The sequence below is a fragment of the Salvelinus sp. IW2-2015 genome, linkage group LG20 (assembly GCF_002910315.2).
Source record: "Salvelinus sp. IW2-2015 linkage group LG20, ASM291031v2, whole genome shotgun sequence".
NCBI classification, from domain to species: domain Eukaryota; kingdom Metazoa; phylum Chordata; class Actinopteri; order Salmoniformes; family Salmonidae; genus Salvelinus; species Salvelinus sp. IW2-2015.
Window position 1 is genome coordinate 76,169,153 of NC_036860.1, and position 22,620 is coordinate 76,191,772.

The 22,620-nt window shown below is 44.9% G+C and overlaps 1 protein-coding gene and 1 pseudogene across 1 annotated transcript in view; one reads left to right on the top strand and one right to left on the bottom strand.

The window, feature by feature from the left end:
- LOC111981106 (acyl-coenzyme A thioesterase 1) overlaps positions 1-5,831 on the bottom strand; it is a 21,638-nt gene extending 15,807 nt beyond the window's left edge. The window contains exons 1-2 of the mRNA XM_024012255.3: positions 4,932-5,831; positions 4,127-4,332 (exon numbers count right to left, since the gene is read on the bottom strand). Coding sequence (XP_023868023.1) covers positions 4,127-4,332; positions 4,932-5,463 — 738 coding nt within the window. The 5' untranslated portion in view covers positions 5,464-5,831. The remainder of the gene's footprint in view (positions 1-4,126; positions 4,333-4,931) is intronic.
- A 14,542-nt stretch (positions 5,832-20,373) lies between these two features.
- On the top strand, positions 20,374-22,392 carry LOC111981108 (cilia- and flagella-associated protein 52-like; annotated as a pseudogene).
- Positions 22,393-22,620: the final 228 nt, after the last annotated feature.

A 22,620-nucleotide genomic window follows, 5' to 3' on the forward strand; every position in this document is an offset into this window, starting at 1 on the left:
AGAAGGGCCTTGGTTAGCTCCAGTGTTCCTTTTATGGAGATGGAGAAACCTTCCAGAACGACAACCGTTACAGCAGCACTCCACCAATCAGGTCTTTATGGTAGTGGCCAGACAAACCACTCAGTAAAAGGCACCTGACAGCCCGCTTGGAGTTTGCCAAAAGGCACCTGAAGACTCTCAGACCATGAGAAACAAGATTCTCTGGTCTGATGACACCAAGATTGAACTCTTTGGCCTGAATGCCAAACGTCACATCTGGAGGAACCTGGCACCATCCCTACGGCGAAGCATGGTGGGGATGTTTTTCAACGGCAGTGACGAGACTAGTCAGGATTGGGGAAATCTAGCACTACACAGCTGATTCAAGTAATCAACTAATCATCAAGATTTGATCTTTTGAATCAGCAGTGCACCCTTTGGGGTCCGGAGGACCGAGTTTGGAAAACACTGCCCTATAGGTTCCTGATTTATACCTGGTTAAGATGGTGCCGGAGAAGAAGGCAGACGTTTTACAGCCGATTGTGTTTTTTTGTTTGTTTGTTTATAACTTATTTTTTTACATAATGTTGCCGCTACAGTGTCTTATGACCGAAATTAACTTCTAGACATCCAGACTGCGATTACTCACCACGGACTAGCAGAATCCTTTTTTCCCTTTCATGACTCTGACGAGCCCGATGCAAAGGATATACTACTTCCTCTGAAACAGGCCCTGATCCCTGTGATCTGCGTAAGAGGATTCTGAGAATTCATAAGCGATGGAATAAACCCCCACTTCCCTCCATTCTGCTAGCAAATATGCAATCTTTGGACAATAAAATCGAAAAGTTACACGGAAGATTAAACTACCAACGGGACATTAAAAACTAACAGCTTATGCTTCACGGAGTCGTGGCTGAACGATGACAAAATCAACATACAGCTGGCTGGTTATACGATGTACCGGCAGGACAGAACAGCGGCGTCTGGTAAGACAAGGGGCGGCGGTCTATGTATTTTTGTAAACAACAGCTGGTGCACGATATCTAAGAAAATCTCGAGCTATTGCTCCCCYGAGGTAGAGGATATCATGACAAGCTGTAGACCACACTACCTACCGAGAGAGATTTCATCTGTATTCTTTGTAGCTGTTTACATACCACCACAGTCAGAGGCTGGCACTAATATAGCATTGAATGAGCTGTATTCCGCCATAAGCAAACAAGAAAACGCTCACCCAGAGGCGGCGCTCCTAGTAGCCGGGGACTTTAATGCAGGGAAACATAAATCCGTTTTACCAAATTTCTATCAGCATGTTTTATGTGCAACCAGAGGAAAAAGAACTCTGTACCACCTATACTCCACACACGGAAACGCATACAAAGCTCTCCCTCGCCCTCCATTTGGAAAATCTGACCATAATTATATCCTCCTGATTCCTGCTTAAAAGCACAAATTAAAGCAGGAAACCACCAGTGACTAGATCCAATAAAAAAGTGGTCAGAGGAAGCAGATGCTAAGCTACAGGACTGTTTTGCTAGCACAGACTGGAATATGTTCCGGGATTCCTCCGATGGCATTGAGGAGTACGCCACATCAGTCATTGGCATCATCAATAAGTGCATCTATGATGTCGTCCCCAGTGACTGTACGTACATACCCCAACCAGAAGCCATGGATTACAGGCAGCATCCACACTGAGCTAAAGGCTGGAGCTGCCGCTTTCAAGGAGCGGGACTCTAACCCGGAAGCTTATAAGAAATCGCGATATGCCCTCCGATGAACCATCACAGGCAAAGCATCAATACAGGACTAAGATTGAATCATACTACACCGGCTCTGACGCTCGTCGGATGTGGCAGGGCTTGCAAACCATTACAGACTACAAAGGGAAGAACTGCCGAGAGCTGCCCAGTGACACAAGCCTACCAGACGAGCTAAACTACTTCTATGCTCGCTCCGAGGCAAATAACACTGAAACATGCATGAGAGCACCAGCTGTTTCCGGAAGACTGTGTGATGATGTGACCTTTAAACAGGTCAACATTCACAAGGCCGCAGGGCAAGACAGATTACCAGGACATGTACTGCGAGCATGCACTGACCAACAGGCAAGTGTTTTCACTGGCATTTTCAACCTCACCCTGTCCGAGTCTGTAATACCAACATGTTTTAAGCAGACCACCATAGTCCCTGTGCCCAAGAACACTAAGGTAATCTGCCTAAATGACTACCGACCCGTAGCACTCACGTCTGTAGCCATGAAGTGCTTTGATAGGCTGGTCATGGCTCACATCAACACCATTGTCCTAGATATCCTGGATCCTGGACTTCCTGACGGGCAGCCCCAGGCGGTAAGGGTAGGTAACAACACATCCGCCACGCTGATCCTCAACACAGGGGCCTCTCAGGGGTGCGTGCTCAGTCCCCTCCTGTACTCCCTGTTCACTCATGACTGCACGGCCAGGCACTACAACACCATCATTATATTTGCTGATGACACAACTGTGATCACCGACAACGACAAGAAAGCCTATAGCGAGGAGGTCATAGACCTGGCCGTATGGTGCCAGGACAACAACATCTCTCTCTCAACGTGATCAAGACAAAGGAGATGATTGTGGACTACAGGAAAAAGAGGACCAAGCACGCACTCATTCTCATCGACGGGGGTGCAGTGGAGCAATTTGAGAGCTTCAAGTTCCTTGGTATCCACATCACCAACAAACTAACACGGTCCAAGCACACCAAGACARTCGTGAAGAGRGCACGACAAAACCTATTCCCCATMAKGAGACTGAAAAGATTTGGCATGGGTCCTCAGATCCTCAAAACGTTCTACAGCTGCACCATCGAGAGCATCCTGACTGGTTTCATCACTGCCTGGTATGGCAACTGCTCGGCCTCTGACCGCAAGGCACTACATTGGGTAGTGTGTATGGTTCAGTACATCACCGGGGCCAAGCTTCCTGCCATCCAGGACCTCTATACCAGGCGGTGTCAGAGGAAGGCCCTARAAATTGTAAAAGACTCTAGTCAGCCTAATCATAGACTGTTCTCTCTGCTACGGCACGGCAAGTGGTACCGGAGCGCCATGTCTAGGTCCAAGAGGCTTCTAAACAGCTTCTACCCCCAAGCCATAAGACTCCTGAACATCTTGTCAAATGGCTACCCAGACTATTTGCAGTGCCCCCCCATCCCCTCCTACACCACTGCTACTCTCTGTTGTCATCTATGCAGTCACTTTAATAACTACCTASATGTACATACTACCTCAACTAACCGGTGCCCCCGCACATTGACTCTGTATCGGTACCCCCTGTAAATAGTCTCTCTAGTGTTATTTTATTGCTGCTCTTTAATTACTTTTCTCTCTTATCTATATTTTTTTGAAACTGCATTGTTGGTTAGGGGCTCGTTAAGTAAGCATTTCACTGTTGTAGTCGGCRAATGACTCATAAAATTTGATTTGATTAGGTTACCAGATTAGGAAAAGCCCCAGGGRAAACAATTTGCCCCACCACTCTAGAACCTGTGGTGCCACCTCTGCATCAYCAGTCCCAAAAAATATTTTTGTAGTGGGGGGGAGAGGGGGTGCAGTTTGTCAAACGTGGGTCAAAAATCACTGATGTATTGCAATTGCAATGAAATTGGCATAAAACACTTAACCATTGACTTAAGAACTCGAAACCCAAAATTAGGGACTTGTGACTTGACCTGAGCTATTGAATTTGGAACTTTACTTGAGACTTCCCCATTATTACTTGGGACTTGACTCGAGACTCGAAAGTTAAGACTTGCTTAGGACTTTCAAAATTGTGACTTGGTCTCACCTCTGTTAGGTGGTCCCTGATGAATTTGTTAACACAAATGGGGTCCCCGCCCCAAAAAAGTTGGAGAACCCCTGGTGTAGAGCAAACAGAAGCCACTAGATAGTAGCATTTACACAGCTAACAAAATATTGAAGCATAGTGAGAGGAACCTCAAGGTGACATTTTCTTCTCATGGAACAAATGGCCTATATTCACAATGTGTCTGAATTAAGAGTGCTGGACATTATATGGACATGAGGAACCTGTCCCTAGATCAGCACTCCTATAATCAGATGTTTTATGAGTACGGGCGCCAATTTTCTTCCTCCACTAACCTGTGGCTGTCGCCTCAGGAAAGTGATAGCCTCTTCAAAGTACTCCAGGTCAAAGTATTTGGGCAAGGTTCTGGGCAGGTCCTGSAAGCCATAGTAGGCCAGAGCCAGAACCACAAAGCCTTTGTTAGCCAGCAGACTGGCTCGAACCTCTGATATACCTCCACCCAGAGTATACAYATCCAGTACACCGGGGAATGGACCCTGCCCTGTGAGGATGGGGGAATAACAGAGAAATGTAGGACTGTTTTGTCACTCACTGCAGGTGGAGATGCTTTCTGGCCTACCTACCGTATATAAAACCTATGCAATGCAAAGTAAGCTTTGTTATCTAATGCCTTGATCATACCGACAGTGTCATTTGATTTTGGTACACCTGAAGTTTGCCTTGCAGCATTGCGTTGCAGAGGCAGTTGCAGTGCGTTCTGGGTGGTGCATACGTTGGATTTAATGAACGTATGCATCAAACTGAATGTGTTGAGGGCTTGACAGAAATGGTAGTAGAAGGTGAATATTGAACTTTTGTTGCACACACATCCAGATGATGCTGCGTACCATTTTGCACAATACAATGACGCTGTCCGTGTAATCAAGGCATAAGCTTATAGGCCTTCTAAACTGTAATTTGTGCTTTTCTTAGGAGAGCTCACAACAAAATATTCAAACATAATATAGGCACTTTCGTTAAACAGGTATGAATACAGTACATAAAAATCAATGGATTTCTATTTCCTTAGAACTTAATCCTGGTCCCGTAGACACAAAAATATAATTTCCCACTTCAGGGCATTTTTAATTGCCTACTAACCGGGTGGTAGAAAGAGGACTCCCCGAATTCTCCCTTCTTTCATGCCCAACGGTATTCTCCTTACCCCTTCCGCCATGAACCGCCTCTCGTTGGTCTCTGTGGCCAAGAGTTCACCTGTGTCCCCATGCAGCACTTCTATGTCAACCGTCATTGAACCCAAAACATTTTTTTTTAACAGTTTGCTGTGTGGAGTCTCGGCCGCCATGGCCCAAAACAAGCCCATGGATTCAACTCCCGTGTAGCTGCCGCCCAGAGAGGGAGAGCGACACAGGTCCACCTGTCCGCTAGCATCTGCAGCGACCAGAGCGGAAGCTCTGAAGATGACCCCTTTRTCGTCCTTGAGTTTGGACCTCAACTCTACTTTCTGGTGGGGCGAAAGTCCATCTACCTTCACGTGCACCGGTTCGTCGAAGAAACAGCGAGGGCTGGKGAGAAGCCGGACGCAAACCTGTTTCGAATTCAAACCTGTTGTTTGAAATCGTATAAACCATATTTTTGAGATAACTTCACGGTAAGCCCGTTGGTGCAACATGGCCACAGATATAAGTAGCYAGATGTTTCACCGGATGTATAAATCTGAAGCATCCGGTTGAAATTTCCACTCGGTTTTGACTASATGGATACAGCTTTTGTCATAGTTCACTTTTCGTATATTAGAAKAATTAACATAGCAGGTTAGGAATAGAGTTAAGGGTTAGCTAATATGCACTTTTGACGTTAACTTGACAAAAGCTGTAGCCACAGCATACTGTCTTCGCTATATCCCTTCTAGCCATGACCTTTCCACTAACCACCAAATATGGCGAAGTATCATTGGCCGTGTTCGAGAGCATCAAAATGACAGCAGGTGACTGCCGGATCTACAAATCACCTTGCATCACACTGTAATGAAACAGCAGGGAGCAGGGCTCGAACCCGTCGACCTTCTAGCCGAAGTCTGTTGATAAAACATGTTTACTGGAAACTGAGACGAAGTAGAGACCTGGACAGGGTGGAATGAGGTTTAATTAAATGCAATTTATTCAGAGGTAAAGATATCTGAAATAGCGTGCACGGACCCTTTTCATCAAGCTCAAATGGAACTATCCGAAAGAAGCCCAGATAACAGAGTGCATATACATTTTATACAGTACAGAAAGTAGGTTGAGTCTGGGAAGGTCTGGTCCTCTGGTTGGTTCTGATGAGTTGGGCGAGGTCTCCTTCAGGCCAGTATCACTGTCCCATTGGCTCTGAGTAGAGTTCTTTGTCTTCAGAAATGTTCAGCAAAACGGAGATTAGGTGTGTGCGTAGATGTTCCTATTTTGACATTTCTGTGTGTCTCTGTAAAATGTTCAGACTGAAGAGGAGTTTTTGTGTGTGCGAAGATGTTCCTGTCTTATCTTGTGTTTATGAAAGGTTTACGTCAGCCCTCTGTCCTTGGGTATGTTGTGTGTCTCAGTTTCTCTGTGATATGCAGTACCAGGCACCACTTTTCTTATCAGTCTTTATGAAAAGGCCTGTGTCAGCCATCTGTCTCTGGGTGTGTGTGGGTCTCCGTATCTGCTATGAGTTTGTGAGAAACCCTGGGAAAGAATTAGTTATAAACAATGTATTAGCCAAATATGCTTGTGTTATAATAAATATGATTTATAACAAGTCGGCGCGCTATCGACTGTGCCGCAAAAGTATGCTCGTGCGGCAGAGTCGATTTCCGCGTTTATAAACCCAGGGTCGTTACACTACTCCCTCCTTTCAAAGAGCGCGTCCTCGCGCTAGCTTGCGACTCTACGTCTTACAGGAACGCGCTCACCGGCCAAGCACACGCACTGTCGTGGATGCAAGGTCCGATCACTTATGACACCAGTGTAATTAAACAGCAAGGAGCAGGTCTCGTACCCTCGACCTTCTAGCCCGAAGTCCGTCGTACTATCGACTGTGCCGCAAAAGCATGCTCGTGCGGCAGAGTCGATTTCCGCGCTTATAAACCCAGGGTCGAACTCACTACAATTTGTCGGTCAGTCAAGCACAATGGTACATTGCGGTTTTGATCCTCTCGAACACGGTCATAGTCTTACGTCAGTTCGGTTCACCCTACGCGACGCTCGTCCTTCAACCGATCTTGGTGTCATGGCTAGAAGGAATCCAGCTTTTRTCAAATTAACGTCCGATTTAACTTTTCGTAGCGGTTTAGAAGAATTTACGCAGCAAGTTAGGAAACTGTACGTCGCAGGTTAGGATAATTACTTTAATGTTAGGAAACGAGTTGGGGTTAGCTAAAATGCAAAAAAAAAATCGACTTTTGACGTTAACTTGCCAAAAGCTGTATCTCTTCTAGCCATGATCAGATCTTGGTATGTTTGCAGTCATGGCTAGAAGGAGTCAAGCTTTTGTAAAAATTGCATTTTAGTTAACCCTAACCCTAACCCTTTTCCTAACCGTAACCGAATTATCCTAACCTGCTACGTTAATTATTTTTGTTGTTGTTGCCAGCACTGAATACATCTATATCGTCAGCTAATACAGCACTAGTAAAGGCCCAGTGCACTACTTTTGTGAGTAAATTTAAACTAAATTTATTGGAGTGTTTACCAGCATTTGTAACTTGAGTCTGATAATTATCTGTACTTAACAGTTCATCTGATAATACTTGTTGGAATATAAAAATGCTTGATATATGTTTTTCAGTYTCTTGAAATACTTTGCAAATGCAACTTATTTCTATGTGAAAAATGAAACGCTCTATTCATTCCTTTTTCTAGACGCTCTTATCCAGAGAAACTTACAGTAGTGCGTGCATACATTTTCATACTTTTTCGTACTGGTTCCCCGTGGGAATCAAACCCTAGCATTGCAAGGACCATGCTCTACCAACTGAGCCACATCATATCATCACAAACCACTTGATGTCTCAATGTACTCAATTACTGTGTTGTGCATTGTTTTTATTCAAGGTTGATGGAAAGTCTAACGTACAAACCTAGATGACAAGCCTATGTTCAATACAGTAATGTACATTTACATTGTGGTTTGTAAGGATGATAAATGAATACTGCACAAAAAGTGGTTGTTTTCCATGTTATTTGATCAAGAAAAATATTTAATTTGATGTGGATGTTTTGTGTCTTTTCACCTTTTGATGTAAATGTTTGAATGTTTGGTTTTGACCTTTCTGGATTCCATTAGAATGACAATCACAGCGAAAGGGACAGTGAAAAATAAGGGTAGGTTTTTAAAGAATGGAAGGACCATGAATGTAATAAGAAACCTTAGGTGCTGGCTTAAGGCCGGTTTCAACCACTACAGAATGTCCGGTCAGAACAGGGAGGAGGCGGATGTCCAGGTTAAGGAGAGTTTAATGGAAGAAGATGTCCACATTCACACACACACATCTGACCACTCATGGTTCAGATAACTGAGAATCATGTCCAGTGAGAACTGACATTAATTATGTGGTTGTTCAGATGCACGCACAATTAAACATCAGACATACAGGGATTCAGTCCACAGGAGGACAAATTCAGCAGGAGGGGAAACTGTGGAAATGCTCATCAGGATGGGGAAAGCATGTTTCTGACCACACAGCGTGCTGGTGTCATAGACTAACTGAAACGGAAGTTCCGGGAATCAAGGCCACTGATAGGCTGAAGGAGATGTGGTGATAAGTATTTGGCGTGACCTTGACCAATAAGACACTAACAAAAGTGGTGGGTCTCTGAATGGGAGACTAAGCTGCCCGACTAGAACTAACCAGAGGGCTGGCTAAAATCAGCTGACTGAAGCTGGCCGTTTTAATAGCCGCCCCCAAATGTGTTGTACAGATTTTAAAGGGCAGCAAGAGCAGACAGTCACTGAGAGGAATGACGTGAATACTTGTGGTCATCCAGAGAGGGAGAAATGTAGACCAGATGGGCGACTGGTCCAACAGAAGGCCTGACTTTTGTTGCACCTGGCCGCCCCGTCACGAAGGTGCTTGAGTTCACCAGACCAGGGAGAGTGATACTGTGGGGGCCAGTGCAGGCTGTAAAGCAGTTCTGGAAGAGGGGCGCCAACAAGATGCAGTGGTGGATTTGGTGATGGCTGCCCCCTCTGCCCAGGAACAGGCAACAKGAGTACCTCAATGGTGAGGGCTTGTAAGACCCCAGGGGGAGCAGGAGTCATATTGACCCCTGGCACAGTGTCAGCTGMGGACACCAGGACAGGAGACCGCAGGGCCACAGCGGCAGAGCTTGACGAGGGTGTCAGGACTGGAGGCCGCAGGGCTGCAGCAGCAGAGCTCGATGAGGACCCTGGAACTGGATACATAGGCATCTGGAGCCACGAAGCAGCAACGGGCGGTGGCCACCGGACAGGCCGGACCCAGGCAGAGGGACCAGGTGAGGGCCCCGGATCAGGAGTTTGGGCCGCAGCAGCAGAGCTCGATGTGGTCTCAGCACGGCAGGCGGCGGAGGTTCGGCCGCAGGTCTCGTTGATGTTCTCAGGACTAGAGACCACAGGTCCACAGCAGCAGAGCTCGATGAGGGTCTCCAGACTGCAGATGGTGAGGCCACCCCATTGGCGAAAGGAAAGGCCCAAGGGACAGGAGTTGGGGTCGGCTGGATCTCGCAGCGACGGGTGGAGATCTCAGGACAATAGACGGCTGGACCACCACGTCAGCGAACGGAGAGGGCTCTGGGACCGGAGCTGAGATCAGCTGGATCCTCACAGCAACAACAGGTTAAGATCTCAGGAGAGGAGAAAACTGCACACCTGAAAGAGAGGGGAAAAAAGTAGCAAAGGCAGGAGAGAGCTGGACCCTGGGTCCAGGAGAAACTTGGGGCCTGACAGAGCTAGTGACTTTGGGCTTGACTGGGCTACAGACTGTGAGCTAGGGGATGTTAGATCYATCAGGACAGAAAGCTCTGATCCTACTGGGATAGGAAACTGGGGACCCAGCTTTGCAGAAAACTGTGAAGCAACTAGGTGATCAGAGAACTGAGGGCTAAGATACTATGGACCTACATGGGCTATAGACTGAGGACCTAGTAGGGCAGAAAGTGAGGTGTCTCCTACGATCGGACACTGAACACATCAGTCAGGAGTGTCCCCCACGGGCACGTCAGGAAGGCTCCCCAAGGCTGGAACTAGCGGGAAACAGTTTGTAAGGGCTAGCAAGAACCCCAGGGCTGAGACTGGCAGGTTCCACCAGACTGGGACTGACAGGGGTTGGACAGCAGACACGGACCGAGCCACTGCAGCAGAGACTGGAGGGGGCTCCCAAGGAGGAGCAGGGAGACAACTTTGGACAGCAGTAGGCTGGACGTCGAAGGTAGGACTAGGCAGATCCCACCAGACAGGGATCAGAGATTTATGAGTGGCAGGGCTGGACATGGCGCCTTCAGCCTTCAGCACGAATATCCTACCAACGGGACATCAAAAACTGTAATATCCTATGTTCGCCTGAAGTAGAGTATATTGTGATAAATTGCAGGGCCACACTACTTGCCTAGAGAGTTTTCAGCTATACTTTTCATGGCTGTTTATTTACCACCACAGACAGATGCTGGCACTAAGACCGCACTCAGTCAGCTGTATAAGGAAATAAGCAAACAGGAAACCACTCACCCAGAGGCGGTGCTCCTAGTGGCCGGAGACTTTAATGCAGGGAAACTTAAATCAGTTCTACCAAATGTCCATCAACATGTTAAATGTGCAACCAGAGGGAAAAACATTATTGATCACCTGTACTCCATCCACAGAGACGCGTACAAAGCTCTCCCTCGCCCTCCATTTGGTAAATCTGACTACAACTCTATCCGCCTGATTCCTGCTTACAAGCAAAAGTTAAAGCAGGAAGCACCAGTGACTCTGTCTATAAAAAAGTGGTCAGATGAAGCAGATGCTAAACTACAGGACTGTTWTGCTATCACAGACTGGAACATGTTCCGGGATTCTTCCAATGRCATTGAGGAGTACACCACAGCAGTCACTGGCCTTATCAATAAGTGCATTGAGGATGTCGTCCCCACAATGACTGTACGTACATACCCCAACCAGAAGCCATGGATTACAGGCAACATTCGCACTGAGCTAAAGGGTAGAGCTGCCGCTTTCAAGGTGCGGGATTCTAACCTGGAAGCTGACAAGAAATCCTGCTATGCCCTGCGATGAACCATCAAACAGGCAAAGCGTCAATACAGGGCTAAGATTGAATCTAACTACACCGGCTCTGACACTTGTCGGATGTGGCAGGGCTTGCAAACTTTTACAGACGTGACAAGGGAACAAGCCGCGAGCTGCCCAGTGACACTGAGCCTACCCAGACAAGCTAAATCACTGTCTATTGCTCGCATCTGAGAGCAAGAACATGACGAGCATCATGAGAAGCATAGCATGTTCCCGAACTGTGTGATCACGCTCTGCCATGCCGACGTGAGTAAGACCTTAAGCAGGTCAACATACACAAGCGCGGGGCCAGGGACGGATTACCAGGACGTGTGTCCAGCATGTGCTGTACCCACTGGCAGGTTCTTCACTGACATTTTTCAACATGTCCACTGATAGAGTCTGTAATACCAACATGTTTCTCAAGGCGCACCAAGTCCCCTGCCCAAAAAACACATAAGGCAGCCTGCCTAAATACACAGACACCTCGTAGCAACTCACTCGGTCGCCATGAAGTGCTCTTGAAGCTGTTGTAATTGCTCACATCAACCGCCATGTAGTCCCAGAACCTAGACCCACTCTGAGCAATTTGTCACATACCGCACACAGATCCACAGTAGCCAAATCCTCTATTGCAACTCACACACTGCGCCTCTTCCAAACCTGGACAAAGGAACCTTATTGAGAATGTATTCATGCTACAGCTCAGCGTTAACACATATATACCTGAAAGTCATCGACTAAGCCTTAAGATCTGGACTAAAACAACCTCCCTCTGCAACTGGATCTCTGGACTCTGGTCGGCGCTCCCCCAGGTGCTAGGTGTAGCAAGCAACACGCTGTCGCACTGAATCCTCAACTCTGGGGCTGTGCGTCCTCCTGTATGTCTTTTCACCCGCACGACTGGGTGGCCAAGCACGATGAATAAAGTTCTACAGCTGCACGATCTAGAGCATCCTGATGGTTGCCCATCATGCTGTATGCCAACTGGCAGGCATCTGACTGAATGCGAACAGAAAGTATCGTACGCCAGTACGGTTACAGAGAGCCAAGTTTCTGACAATCGACGGACTACATGGGGAGAAAAGTATTGATACACTGCGATTTCAGGTTTCTACTTACAAAGAATGTAGAAGTGTAAATTCTTACCCTATAGGTGAGACTCGAAAATTGATGAGTGACGAATCTAAAAACAAAATAGAAAATGTCACATGCGAGTGATAATGAGAGTAATTATTGCATTTCATGCATGACATAAGTATTTGACTACTTACGTCAACACAGTAGAATCCCAGACTCTCACAAGACCTAGTTTTACTATTGAATTCACTCAGTGTTCCTTCCACTCAATTACATTATTTAACTGCACATGTTTCGAACCGTACATTAGTAAAGAACACACTGAACACACACAATCACACAAACTCAACCCTCCACCATGGCCAACCAGAGAGCGTGTAAGGACCTCAGAAAATTGTAGACCTTCACAGGCTGTGGATGGCCTCAGGGACTAATAGCAAGCAGCTGGTGAGAAGCAACAACGTGCGCAATTAAAGAAAAGGAAGAAGTCAAGATTGACGGCATACTCAGTCATGGGTCCATGCAAGCTCTCACTCGGGGACATCGAAACAGAGAACGGTCGAGGAATCAGCCCAGAAATACACGCGGCAGGTACCTGTTCACATTGATCTCTGAAGATGATGCTTTGTTACTTATGTTCCAAGAACATAGTAACACACAACGACGTATGATTAATCCTGCGCGCAACGCAAGGTCCCCGCAAGCATTCGCATGCACCGTCTAAGTTTGCCCATAACCATCTGAATCAATGAAAAGAGAGAAGTGTAGATGAAGAAACTAGAGCTTTTTGCTCTAACTCCACATCGCCCGTGTGGAGGTAAGAACAAGTATGATACAACCCCAAACACCATCCCAACCGTGATAGCAGAGGATTCACGGTGGACGACGCAACCGTATGAGGGGAGGACGATGGGCCATGATCGCGAGATTTGCAACAACCTCCTTCCCGATAAGACATTTTTTGAAGATGGGTCGTGCTGTGTCTGCCCAGATGACATAACGACGTCCAAACACTACTCAGCCTGGCGCAACAAGGGGGCTGGTAAGAACATTAAAGGTCTAGGCTAGGCCTTCTCCAAACACTTTTGAAACGACCAATAGAAAACTTTGAGGACGAAATCCGTATGCCTCAGGTCGAACAGCCCGAAATACTTTGAAGGTAACAAAAAGGCTTGTAGTGAGAGTGGGAACCGCTTCAGTGTGTGCAAACTGTCAAGAACTACAGAGAAAACATATGATCTGTAAGTGCAAACAAAGGTCTGTACCAAATATAAGTTCTGTTTTCTCTGAGTATTAAATACTATGTCCAAGCAATAAATCAATATTACTTAAAAATCAACAATGATTTTCTGAGTTTAGATTCCGTCTCTTCACATTTGAAGTGTACCTAGAAAAAATGACAACCTCTACAATGCTTTGTAAGTAGGAAAACCGGCAAAATCGGCATGTCACAACTTCTCTCCCCACTGTATTACTGGCGGTGTTCAGGAAGCCCAAAAATGTCAACAAGACTCCAGCCACCCAAGTCATTAGATCGTTCTCTTCTGCTATTCGCACGGCAACGGTAGTAAGCGCCAACGTTCCAAGACCAAAAGGCTCCTTAACAGGCTTCTCACTCCAAGCCATAAGACTGTTAACAGTTACTCAAATGGTACCTGGACTATTGCATTGTCCCGCCCCCCCCCACCCTATTTTACCTTCCTGCGCATCTCTTTTTTAATCCTGCATAGTCACTTTACCTCTCCTACATGTACATTATACTCAATTACCGTCACTAACCTGTGCCCACTGCACATGACATCTGTACTGGTACGCTGTTATAGGCCCCGCTATGTCATTTTATGCTCGCTTTTTTATTTTATTTTTCCCCTTCTTTTAAACTTTTTATTAGAATATTCTTAACACTTTTTTTTCTAATCATTGCTTAGTGTAAGGGCTGTAAGATGCTTTCACTGTAAGGTCCACACCTTGTATTCGCGCATGTGACACATCAAATTGATAATTTGAAACACATTCACAAAGACATCTCCACCATCTGGAGAGTTGAACATGTGGTTCAAACAGCTGCAACAAACCACCACCCAACGGAAACCCACAGATACCCCTTTGTCCTCTCCCTGGGTATATAGGCCTGCCTTAGCCAACATTCCGCCCACTGTGAACATTGATATTTTAACTTTATCAGTAAGCATGGTTGTATGTTGTGTAATGGACTCCAGATTTCATATGGAAACATATGTACAACTATGGCTATAGTAACTGGGGATTAACCGCTCCCGGATGAGTGAGGAGCGATCAATACTCGTTGCCGTGTGGTATACTTATAAACTTCTGTCTGTGTCAGAGAGGCCTGGAATGCAGTCTACAGGCAGTGCAGGCCGTTGAGGCCAGATGAGTAGAGATTATGTGGTTTGTAAAAACAACTGTATGTCACAAGTAGTGACTTTTGTAAATTGATGCAATCCAGTAGAAAACAGAGCCTCAACACATGTCTGCATTATCACCTTTTAGGAAAAAAATAAATCTCTATTTTAATGTTATTGAATTATGTCTGATTCCAATCGAAACATTGATTAAAAACAATATGCTTACATAGGTCAAAAGCCAGAATTGTTGAGAGGATGTTTCCCCCCCCTACATACCCCCCAGTCCCCAAATCAGATTAAATCATTGTTATCATCTGAATGCATCCTACTAGTTATCTTTAGTGAGTCATGTTTCTGTTGTCCATAAGGATATTGTGAATATTACACCCCTGAAATGTTTACTAAGTATTTTACCAAAGGACTGATCTCTGTCTCCCTGTGCTTCTGATCCAGCAGGGCGGCGATAGTGTGAAGATTAAAAGCTTGTCCAATTAGCCACCTGCCGAGACCTGCTGAGCCAATCATGCGCATGTAAGGCCTGTGTTCACATTGGAGTGCTGCCAAGAGAGGGTCTCAGGGCTGCCCATGCAGGGGGAACTACGTCTCCTCTCTTTCCTGGCTATTCTTCAATGAACATGCTGTTCCTCAAATAGTTCTTGAACAACGGTATCAGAGGGGGAAAAAGCTTAGATTACTAGAGCGTAAGTACTGTAACATCACCATTGCACACGGAGACCCAACACTGGGATTTTTAGGTTTCACTGTTTTTAGGTTTCAACATTCATTTTGAAGGGTTCTATACGACGGATTTCTCTGTTCACTTTCAATTCTATGGGGATCAGTTTAAGATCCAGCTATGTTTTGTTGATCTAGATATTTCAGTGAYGACATGGTGTCCTATTGTCCTACACCTCTTCTGTCTTTTTACACGTCCATCTGCAGGAATTGCTGTGTTCTGACTGTCCTCAGGTTTTATCTTCTGGACTGAATTGTTATTGTTGCAACAAAAAATGACATGGCTCAACATTGCTTTCTCTTTAACAGCCAATACTATCAAAATAAAGACAATGAGCACAAAAACAAAAATTGACACTCAGAAAATCAGTGAGAAGGTCCCTGACACATTACTACCAATCATACGTGTCTTTACCTAGTCCTCTTCACCCTGGGTGGGACATTTTTATTTATTTAAGTAGGCAAGTCACTTAAGAACAAATTATTATTTACAATGACAGCCTATGAACAGTGGGTTAACTGCCTTGTCAGGTGCAGAACGACACATTTTTACCTTGTCAGCTCAGGGATGCGATTTAGCAACCTTTCAGTTACTGGCTCAGTGCGCTAACCACTAGGCTACCTGCCGCAACAATCTTCTTCCACTGAGTTCTGTCTTTGGCCACAGTCACATGTCAGTCATAACAAGCAGAGAGCTCATTCATCAGGATTTGTGCTGACACTGTGTTCATAAAATCTGCAGAATGAAAAACTATTCAGTGAACCCATCAGTTCCTTCAAAATACTGCCCTCATAAGGATAAGTAATTATAATTATATAATGCTTCATTCTGGGTCTTGGAGGAGCCATAGAAGAAGAAGAGGAGGCGAGTGTGCTYGCCTGGACGGTGGAGCGTAATGAAAAGCGCTATATAAATCAAATGTATTCTTTTCAGAGTTTCTGTCAAACTTATCACACATTTCACGCTGCTGCATGAGTTATTGGCCAAAATCATTAGAAAAAATTGAGTCCACTGAAAGGTTTGAAACATTGTAATCTCTCCCTCAACGGGGTCAAATATGGGTCAAATGTTTTGTCTGCGCATGCACAGAGGTGCTCCTGGGCCAAGCGTTGCTACCTGGAGGGCTGTGGAAAAAGTTTTTTTGGCAGTCGGTGTCGAAGCTAAAAAGTGAGAGTGCTTCGTAAACGTTTACCAGTAGGTTGGATATACACAAAATGTTTCACTTAGTGATCTTGATGCAGTTATTGGTTATACTGGTACGTCCTTGCTAGCTAGCTAGACTTTAGTCATCTCTTCTGAACTGATTACTGTGTTTATCAATCGATCAGAAAAAAATCCAGMATAATATCACATAGCTAGTGGACCCTACAAAACTCCATTCATTTTCCCAATACTTCCGGGAACGCTTGTGAAGCAGGCTCCGCAGACCAGACCGTGGTTTGGGCAGTCAATGAGAGATGTAAACAAATATTCCTTGTTGTTAATTTTCTCGAAATCTAAAGGCACAACCTAGATTCGAGACAATATCTTGTGTAGGTGAACATGTTATTACTCCAACCTCGCCAAAGTGACAAACTGACACGTTTTCATTTTCGTCAAAAACATCTTTATATCGAAGGAGTGCCTTTTGATTTGACGGTTGCACATGCGCAGTTCGGCGCGAGATGACCGTTAGACCCAATGATGTGTGTATCAACCCTGGATTGCTAATGCTATGTATTGCCCATTGAGAGGCTTTGAAGCCACCGGTTGGCCACATTGGCACTCCCCAGTAGGAGCAGTCCACCATAGAAATGAATGGTATTATATAGTATTTAAATTAAATGTTTAAAGAATCCATTTGTGTAAGCCCGGCCTCAGCCGACAGTGGTGGTCACTGCCTTACTCTGCAATACTCCAACACAAGTGACAACATCTTTGTATAGCAGAACAGTATGTATATTTAAATAGCTATTTTTGTATAATTTTGTCTTGGCACACCTTCTAATGAAATGTCATAGCTAAAAGCCTATAAGGATATTGATCATCTCTTGTAGCAACACTCCGCGTTTGGGAATGTAATCTTCCCCACAAGATTAGGTCCACTGAATGTCAGACAGGGCAGCTGAAAACCATTGTGAAATGCATTTGGGTAATTACAATATCAGAAGAGTTTGTGGTCATACCACATTATTAAAAACATAGGTGCTGGGCTAATAAAGAATACTAGTATAGAACAAGAAGTCCCGCACACTGTTAAAGCTCCCAATTCACCGATTTATTGACGTTTCGATCCGAAACGGATCTTCGTTAGGTCATAAATCGGCTAAGATCCGCTTCAGATCGAAACGTTGTCAATAAATCTGTGAATTGGGAGCTTTAACAGAGTGCGGGCCTTCTTGTTCTATACTAATTATAATATCAGAACATACAGTGCACTAACACATGGCTATACACAGGGCTCTACGCTGACCTTTCATACAAGGAGCACATGTGCACCTAAGTTGAAAAATGTAGGCTGTAGAGCCCTGATACATTTGTGAGAGTGCTATTTCCTCAGCATCCTGCAGTTTGCAGCCTGAATAAACTTGATTTTGCTTCACGGTACAGATCCCTGAGAAGGCTGGGATCAGCTATACTATTTCTACTGTGGCACCATGGGAGATATCCTGAATGTCAATCTCAAGACTAAGCTTCTTAATGGGCCGTGGCCAGTGAAACAGAAGTTCAGCAAGGTGTCAAAAAAGGAACACAGTAGGAGGAGTTTAATATCTGGCTTAGTTAGATAGACTGCAGTACAAACCTCAGAACTCAGCATGCATTTCCCCTTGTTGTCTACATTTTATTTATTTAACCTTTATTTAACCAGGAGGCAAATTGAGAACACGTTCTCATTTACAATTGCGACCTGGCCAAGATAAAGCAAAGCAGTTCGACACATACAACAACACATAGTTACACATGGAGTAAACAAACATATAGTAATAATACAGTGAAAAAAATAAGTCTATATACAATGTGAGCAAGTGAGGTGAGATAAGGGAGGTGAAGGCAAACAAATATATGTATAAATAAATAAAAATATAAAAAGGCATGGAGGCGAAGTGATACAACACAGCAAGTAAAATAAAAACTAAAAACACTGAATGGTTGGTTTGCAGTGGAAGAAAGCGCAAAGTAGAGACAGAAATAATGGTGCAAAGGAGCAAAATAAATAAATAAATAAATACAGTAGGTAAAGAGGTAGTTGTTTGGGCTAAATTATAGATGGGCTATGTACAGTGCAGTAATCTATGAGCTGCTCTGACAGCTGGTGCTTAAAGCTAGTGAGGGAGATAAGTGTTTCCAGTTTCAGAGATTTTGTAGTTCGTTCAGTCATTGGCAGCAGAGAACTGGAAGGAGAGCGTCCAAGGAAGAATTGGTTTTGGGGGTGACTAGAGAGATATACTGCTGGAGCTTGTGCTACAGGTAGGTGCTGCTATGGTGACCACGGAGCAGATAAGGGGGACTTTACCTAGCAGGGTCTTGTAGATGACCTGGAACCAGTGGGTTGGCGACGATATAGGAAGCGAGGCCAGCCAACGAGAGTGTAACAGGTCGCAGTGGTGGTAGTATATGGGGCTTTGGTGACAAAACGGATGGCACTGTGAGAGCTGCATCCAATTTATTGAGTAGGGTTTTGGAGGCTATTTTGTAAATGACATCACCGAAGTCGAGGATTGGTAGGATGGTCAGTTTTACAAGGTATGTTTGGCAGCATGAGTAAAGGATCTTTGTTGCGGAATAGGAAGCCAATTCTAGATTTGACTTTGGATTGGAGATGTTTGATTGTGAGTCTGGAAGGAGAGTTTACAGTCATACCAGACACCTAGGTATTGTAGTTGTCCACATATTCTAAGTCAGAGCCGTCCAGAGTAGTGATGTTGGACAGGCGGGCAGGTGCAGGCAGCGATCGGTTTAAGGGCATGCATTTAGTTTTACTTGTATTTAAGCAATTGGAGGCCACGGAAGGAGAGTTGTATGGCTTTGAAGCTCGCCTGGAGGGTTGTTAACACAGTGTCAAAAGAAGGGCCAGAAGTATACAGATATGTGTCGTCTGCGTAGAGGTGATCAGAGAATCACCAGCAGCAAGAGCGACATCATTGATGTATACAGAGAAGAGAGTCGGTCCAAGAATCAAACCCTGTGGCACCCCCATAAGACTGCCAGAGGCCCGGACAACAGACCCTCCGATTTGACACACTGAACTCGATCAGAGAAGTAGTTGGTGAACCAGGCGAGGCAATCATTAGAGAAACCAAGGCTGTCGAGTCTGCCGATGAGATGTGGTGATTGACAGAGTCAAAAGCCTTGGCCAGGTCAATGAATACAGCTGCACAGTATTGTTTCCTATCGATGGCGGTTAAGATATCGTTTATGACCTTGAGCGTGGCTGAGGTGCACCCATGACCAGCTCTGAAACCAGATTGCATAGCGGAGAAGGTATGGTGGGATTCGAAATGGTCGGTAATCTGTTTGTGACTTGGCTTTCGAAGACCTTAGAAAGGCAGGGTAGGATAGATATAGGTCTGTAGCTGTTAGGGTCAAGAGTGTCCCCCCTTTGAAGAGGGGGATAACCGCAGCTGTTTTCCAATCTTTGGGAATCTCAGACGACACGAAAGAGAGGTTGAAGAGCTAGTATAAGGGGTGGCCACAATTTCAGCAGATAGTTTTAGAAAGAAAGGGTCCAGATTATCTAGCCGGCTGATTTGTAAGGGTCCAGATTTTGCAGCTCTTTTAGAACATCAGCTGACTGTATTTGGGAGAAAGAGAAATGGGGAAGGCTTGGCGAGTAGCAGAGGGGAGGGCAGTGCTGTTGTCCGGGGAGGGGTAGCCAGGTAGAAAGCATGGCCAGCCGTAGAAAATGCTTATTGAAATTCTCAATTATAGTCGATTTGCGGTGGTGACAGTGTTTCCTATCTTAGAGCGGTTGGAAGCTGGGAGGAGGTGTTCTTATCTCCATGGACTTTACGGTGTCCCAGAACTTTTTTGAATTTGTGTTGCAGGAAGCAAATTTCTGCTTGAAAAAGCTAGCCTTGGCTGTTCTAACTGCCTGTGTATATGGTTCTGGCTTCCCTGAAAAGTTGCATATCACGGGGGCGGTTCGATGCTAATGCAGAACGCCATAGGATGTTTTTCTGTTGGTTAAGCAGTCAGGTCAGGAGAGAACCAAGGGCTATATCTGTTCCATTGGTTGAATCATTGGGTGAACACAATCTGTGATGAAGACAGGCAACATATTGTCGGCTCAGGAGATGTCATGTTCCCTCTGTTCAGGATCCTCATCCAACTTCAAACACATCAAGTGAGTCAAGTSTCTGGAATGGAGGTCTTTATTCACTTTTATAGTTATTCTCTCACTTCAGTAATCCCGTGTGCATCTTCTAAAAGCATCTAATGCACCACTGTACTACATAATGAATACTAACTGTATGTGTATTCTTTGGTTTCTACACTCTTTGGCAGGAAGGTCCAGCTGGAGAAGGTGTGACATCCATAGCGCCCTGTGGTGATGGTCACCAGTTCTTTGTGGGCACAGAAGTGACACAGATGTACCATTTCAACTGCACTGACTTCAAAGAGGAGTTCATCACCGGATCACCACCAGTCATAACAGCGCCGTGAACAATGTGAGTGACACAACAGGCTAAAAGGCCACATAATATACGCCATCACATTCCATTTGTGTGCAGGCTCAGTCCCCTACTGAATRCAAATAGGGAACTGATTCTGCTTGACTGGCTGTTCATTTTGAAGCCCAWTTGCCTTTTTAAATGACACCAGTAGAGGGGGCTATACTATCATTTACTGTAAGTCATGTCCTGTGTCCTCCAAAGTAGATATTGTTAAACATGATATTTATCATTGTCATGGTCAATAGCTAAATCAATTCATTATGGGCTGATAATAAGTGCTTTAAATTAACATATATATCTTGATGTATATCTCACAKTGGCTCATCTGAGCTCTTTGCCACGTTCTGAGAATGACATCTGGAGGTGGCATACGGAGACCTCTAAAGAAGTGCTACATATCACTGTGCCCAACATGACCTGGCTGCAACGCTGTGGAATTCATGATTGACGGCAGGAGCATCATCAGTGTTGGATTTCCCATTCCATTTCTTAGCAGCAGAAACTCAGGGGCTTTCTATTATCAGCCACGTCTGCTGTCTGGAAATGCAAATACATTCCTCTGTTTACTCCTCTGGTGGTGATTTAGTTGGGCAACAACAGTTGTGCCATTTTGAACTCGGATGATAGAAAAACAATACTTTCTGTCAGGCATTCATGTTTGTATTTCTCCCAGTCATTGACTTTTGTGTTGTTTTCTTCCAGCCTGGAATGATGGTAAGATCTGTGGCTTCACTCCTGAGACTGGCAGGCTGATGATGACTGTGCACAACGCCCACAGCATGGGTGTGAGTGACAGCCATTGCCACCACCAGAGGCTGCAAGAGGATTGCCAGCGGGAGGGGAGGGACAGGTAAAGATCAAGAAGATAAAGCACCATGGAGATAAAGATAAACAACAATGATGGAGATAAAGCACCATGGAGATAAAGAACCATGGAGATAAAGATAAACAACAATGATGGAGATAAAGCACCATGGAGATAAAGAACCATGGAGATAAAGATAACAACAATGATGGAGATAAAGCACCATAGAGATAAAGATAAACAACAATGATGGAGATAAAGCACCATAGAGATAAAGATAAACAACAATGATGGAGATAAAGAACCATGAGCATTACAAAGTACAAATAGGGTCGCCGTTGATAATGGCAGACCCTGGCCGTGACCCCACTTTCCGAGGGTGTCTCAAGGAGAGTTGGGATATGCAAAAATACACATTTCCAATTCACACATGCATWYTAATACACGCTTGTACATGCATGAAATAGGACAAATATCAGCACCCACCAAATTATTTGATTATAGATACCTTTATGCCTTAGAAGGTAATTAGTGGGCATGAAACCACTGCACTGTGTTAGGGCTACCAGATAAACAACGTTTTCAAAACCACAAGCATTGCACGCCTTGGCTCATGTTTATTCATAACAGAATCTGGTTACAATGCTATTGATATGAAGAAAGGACTAATAGTTTAACAAATATAATCAAATACTAACAGTGAAACAGTGAAATAGTGAAACAAATAGAAGCAGCCGATATACTCTGGTTAGAAGTGTCTGCTACCACCCTGAGGAGTACCAGATCATCACTAGTGACACAGACAGAMAGGTACATCCACCACAGTAGGATATAGAAGAGCATTTACTGAGGTCAGACTCATTTGTGCCACAGACTAAAGTATTGAGGGAGAATTCAACTCTGATTGGGTTAATGACTACCATAGTAT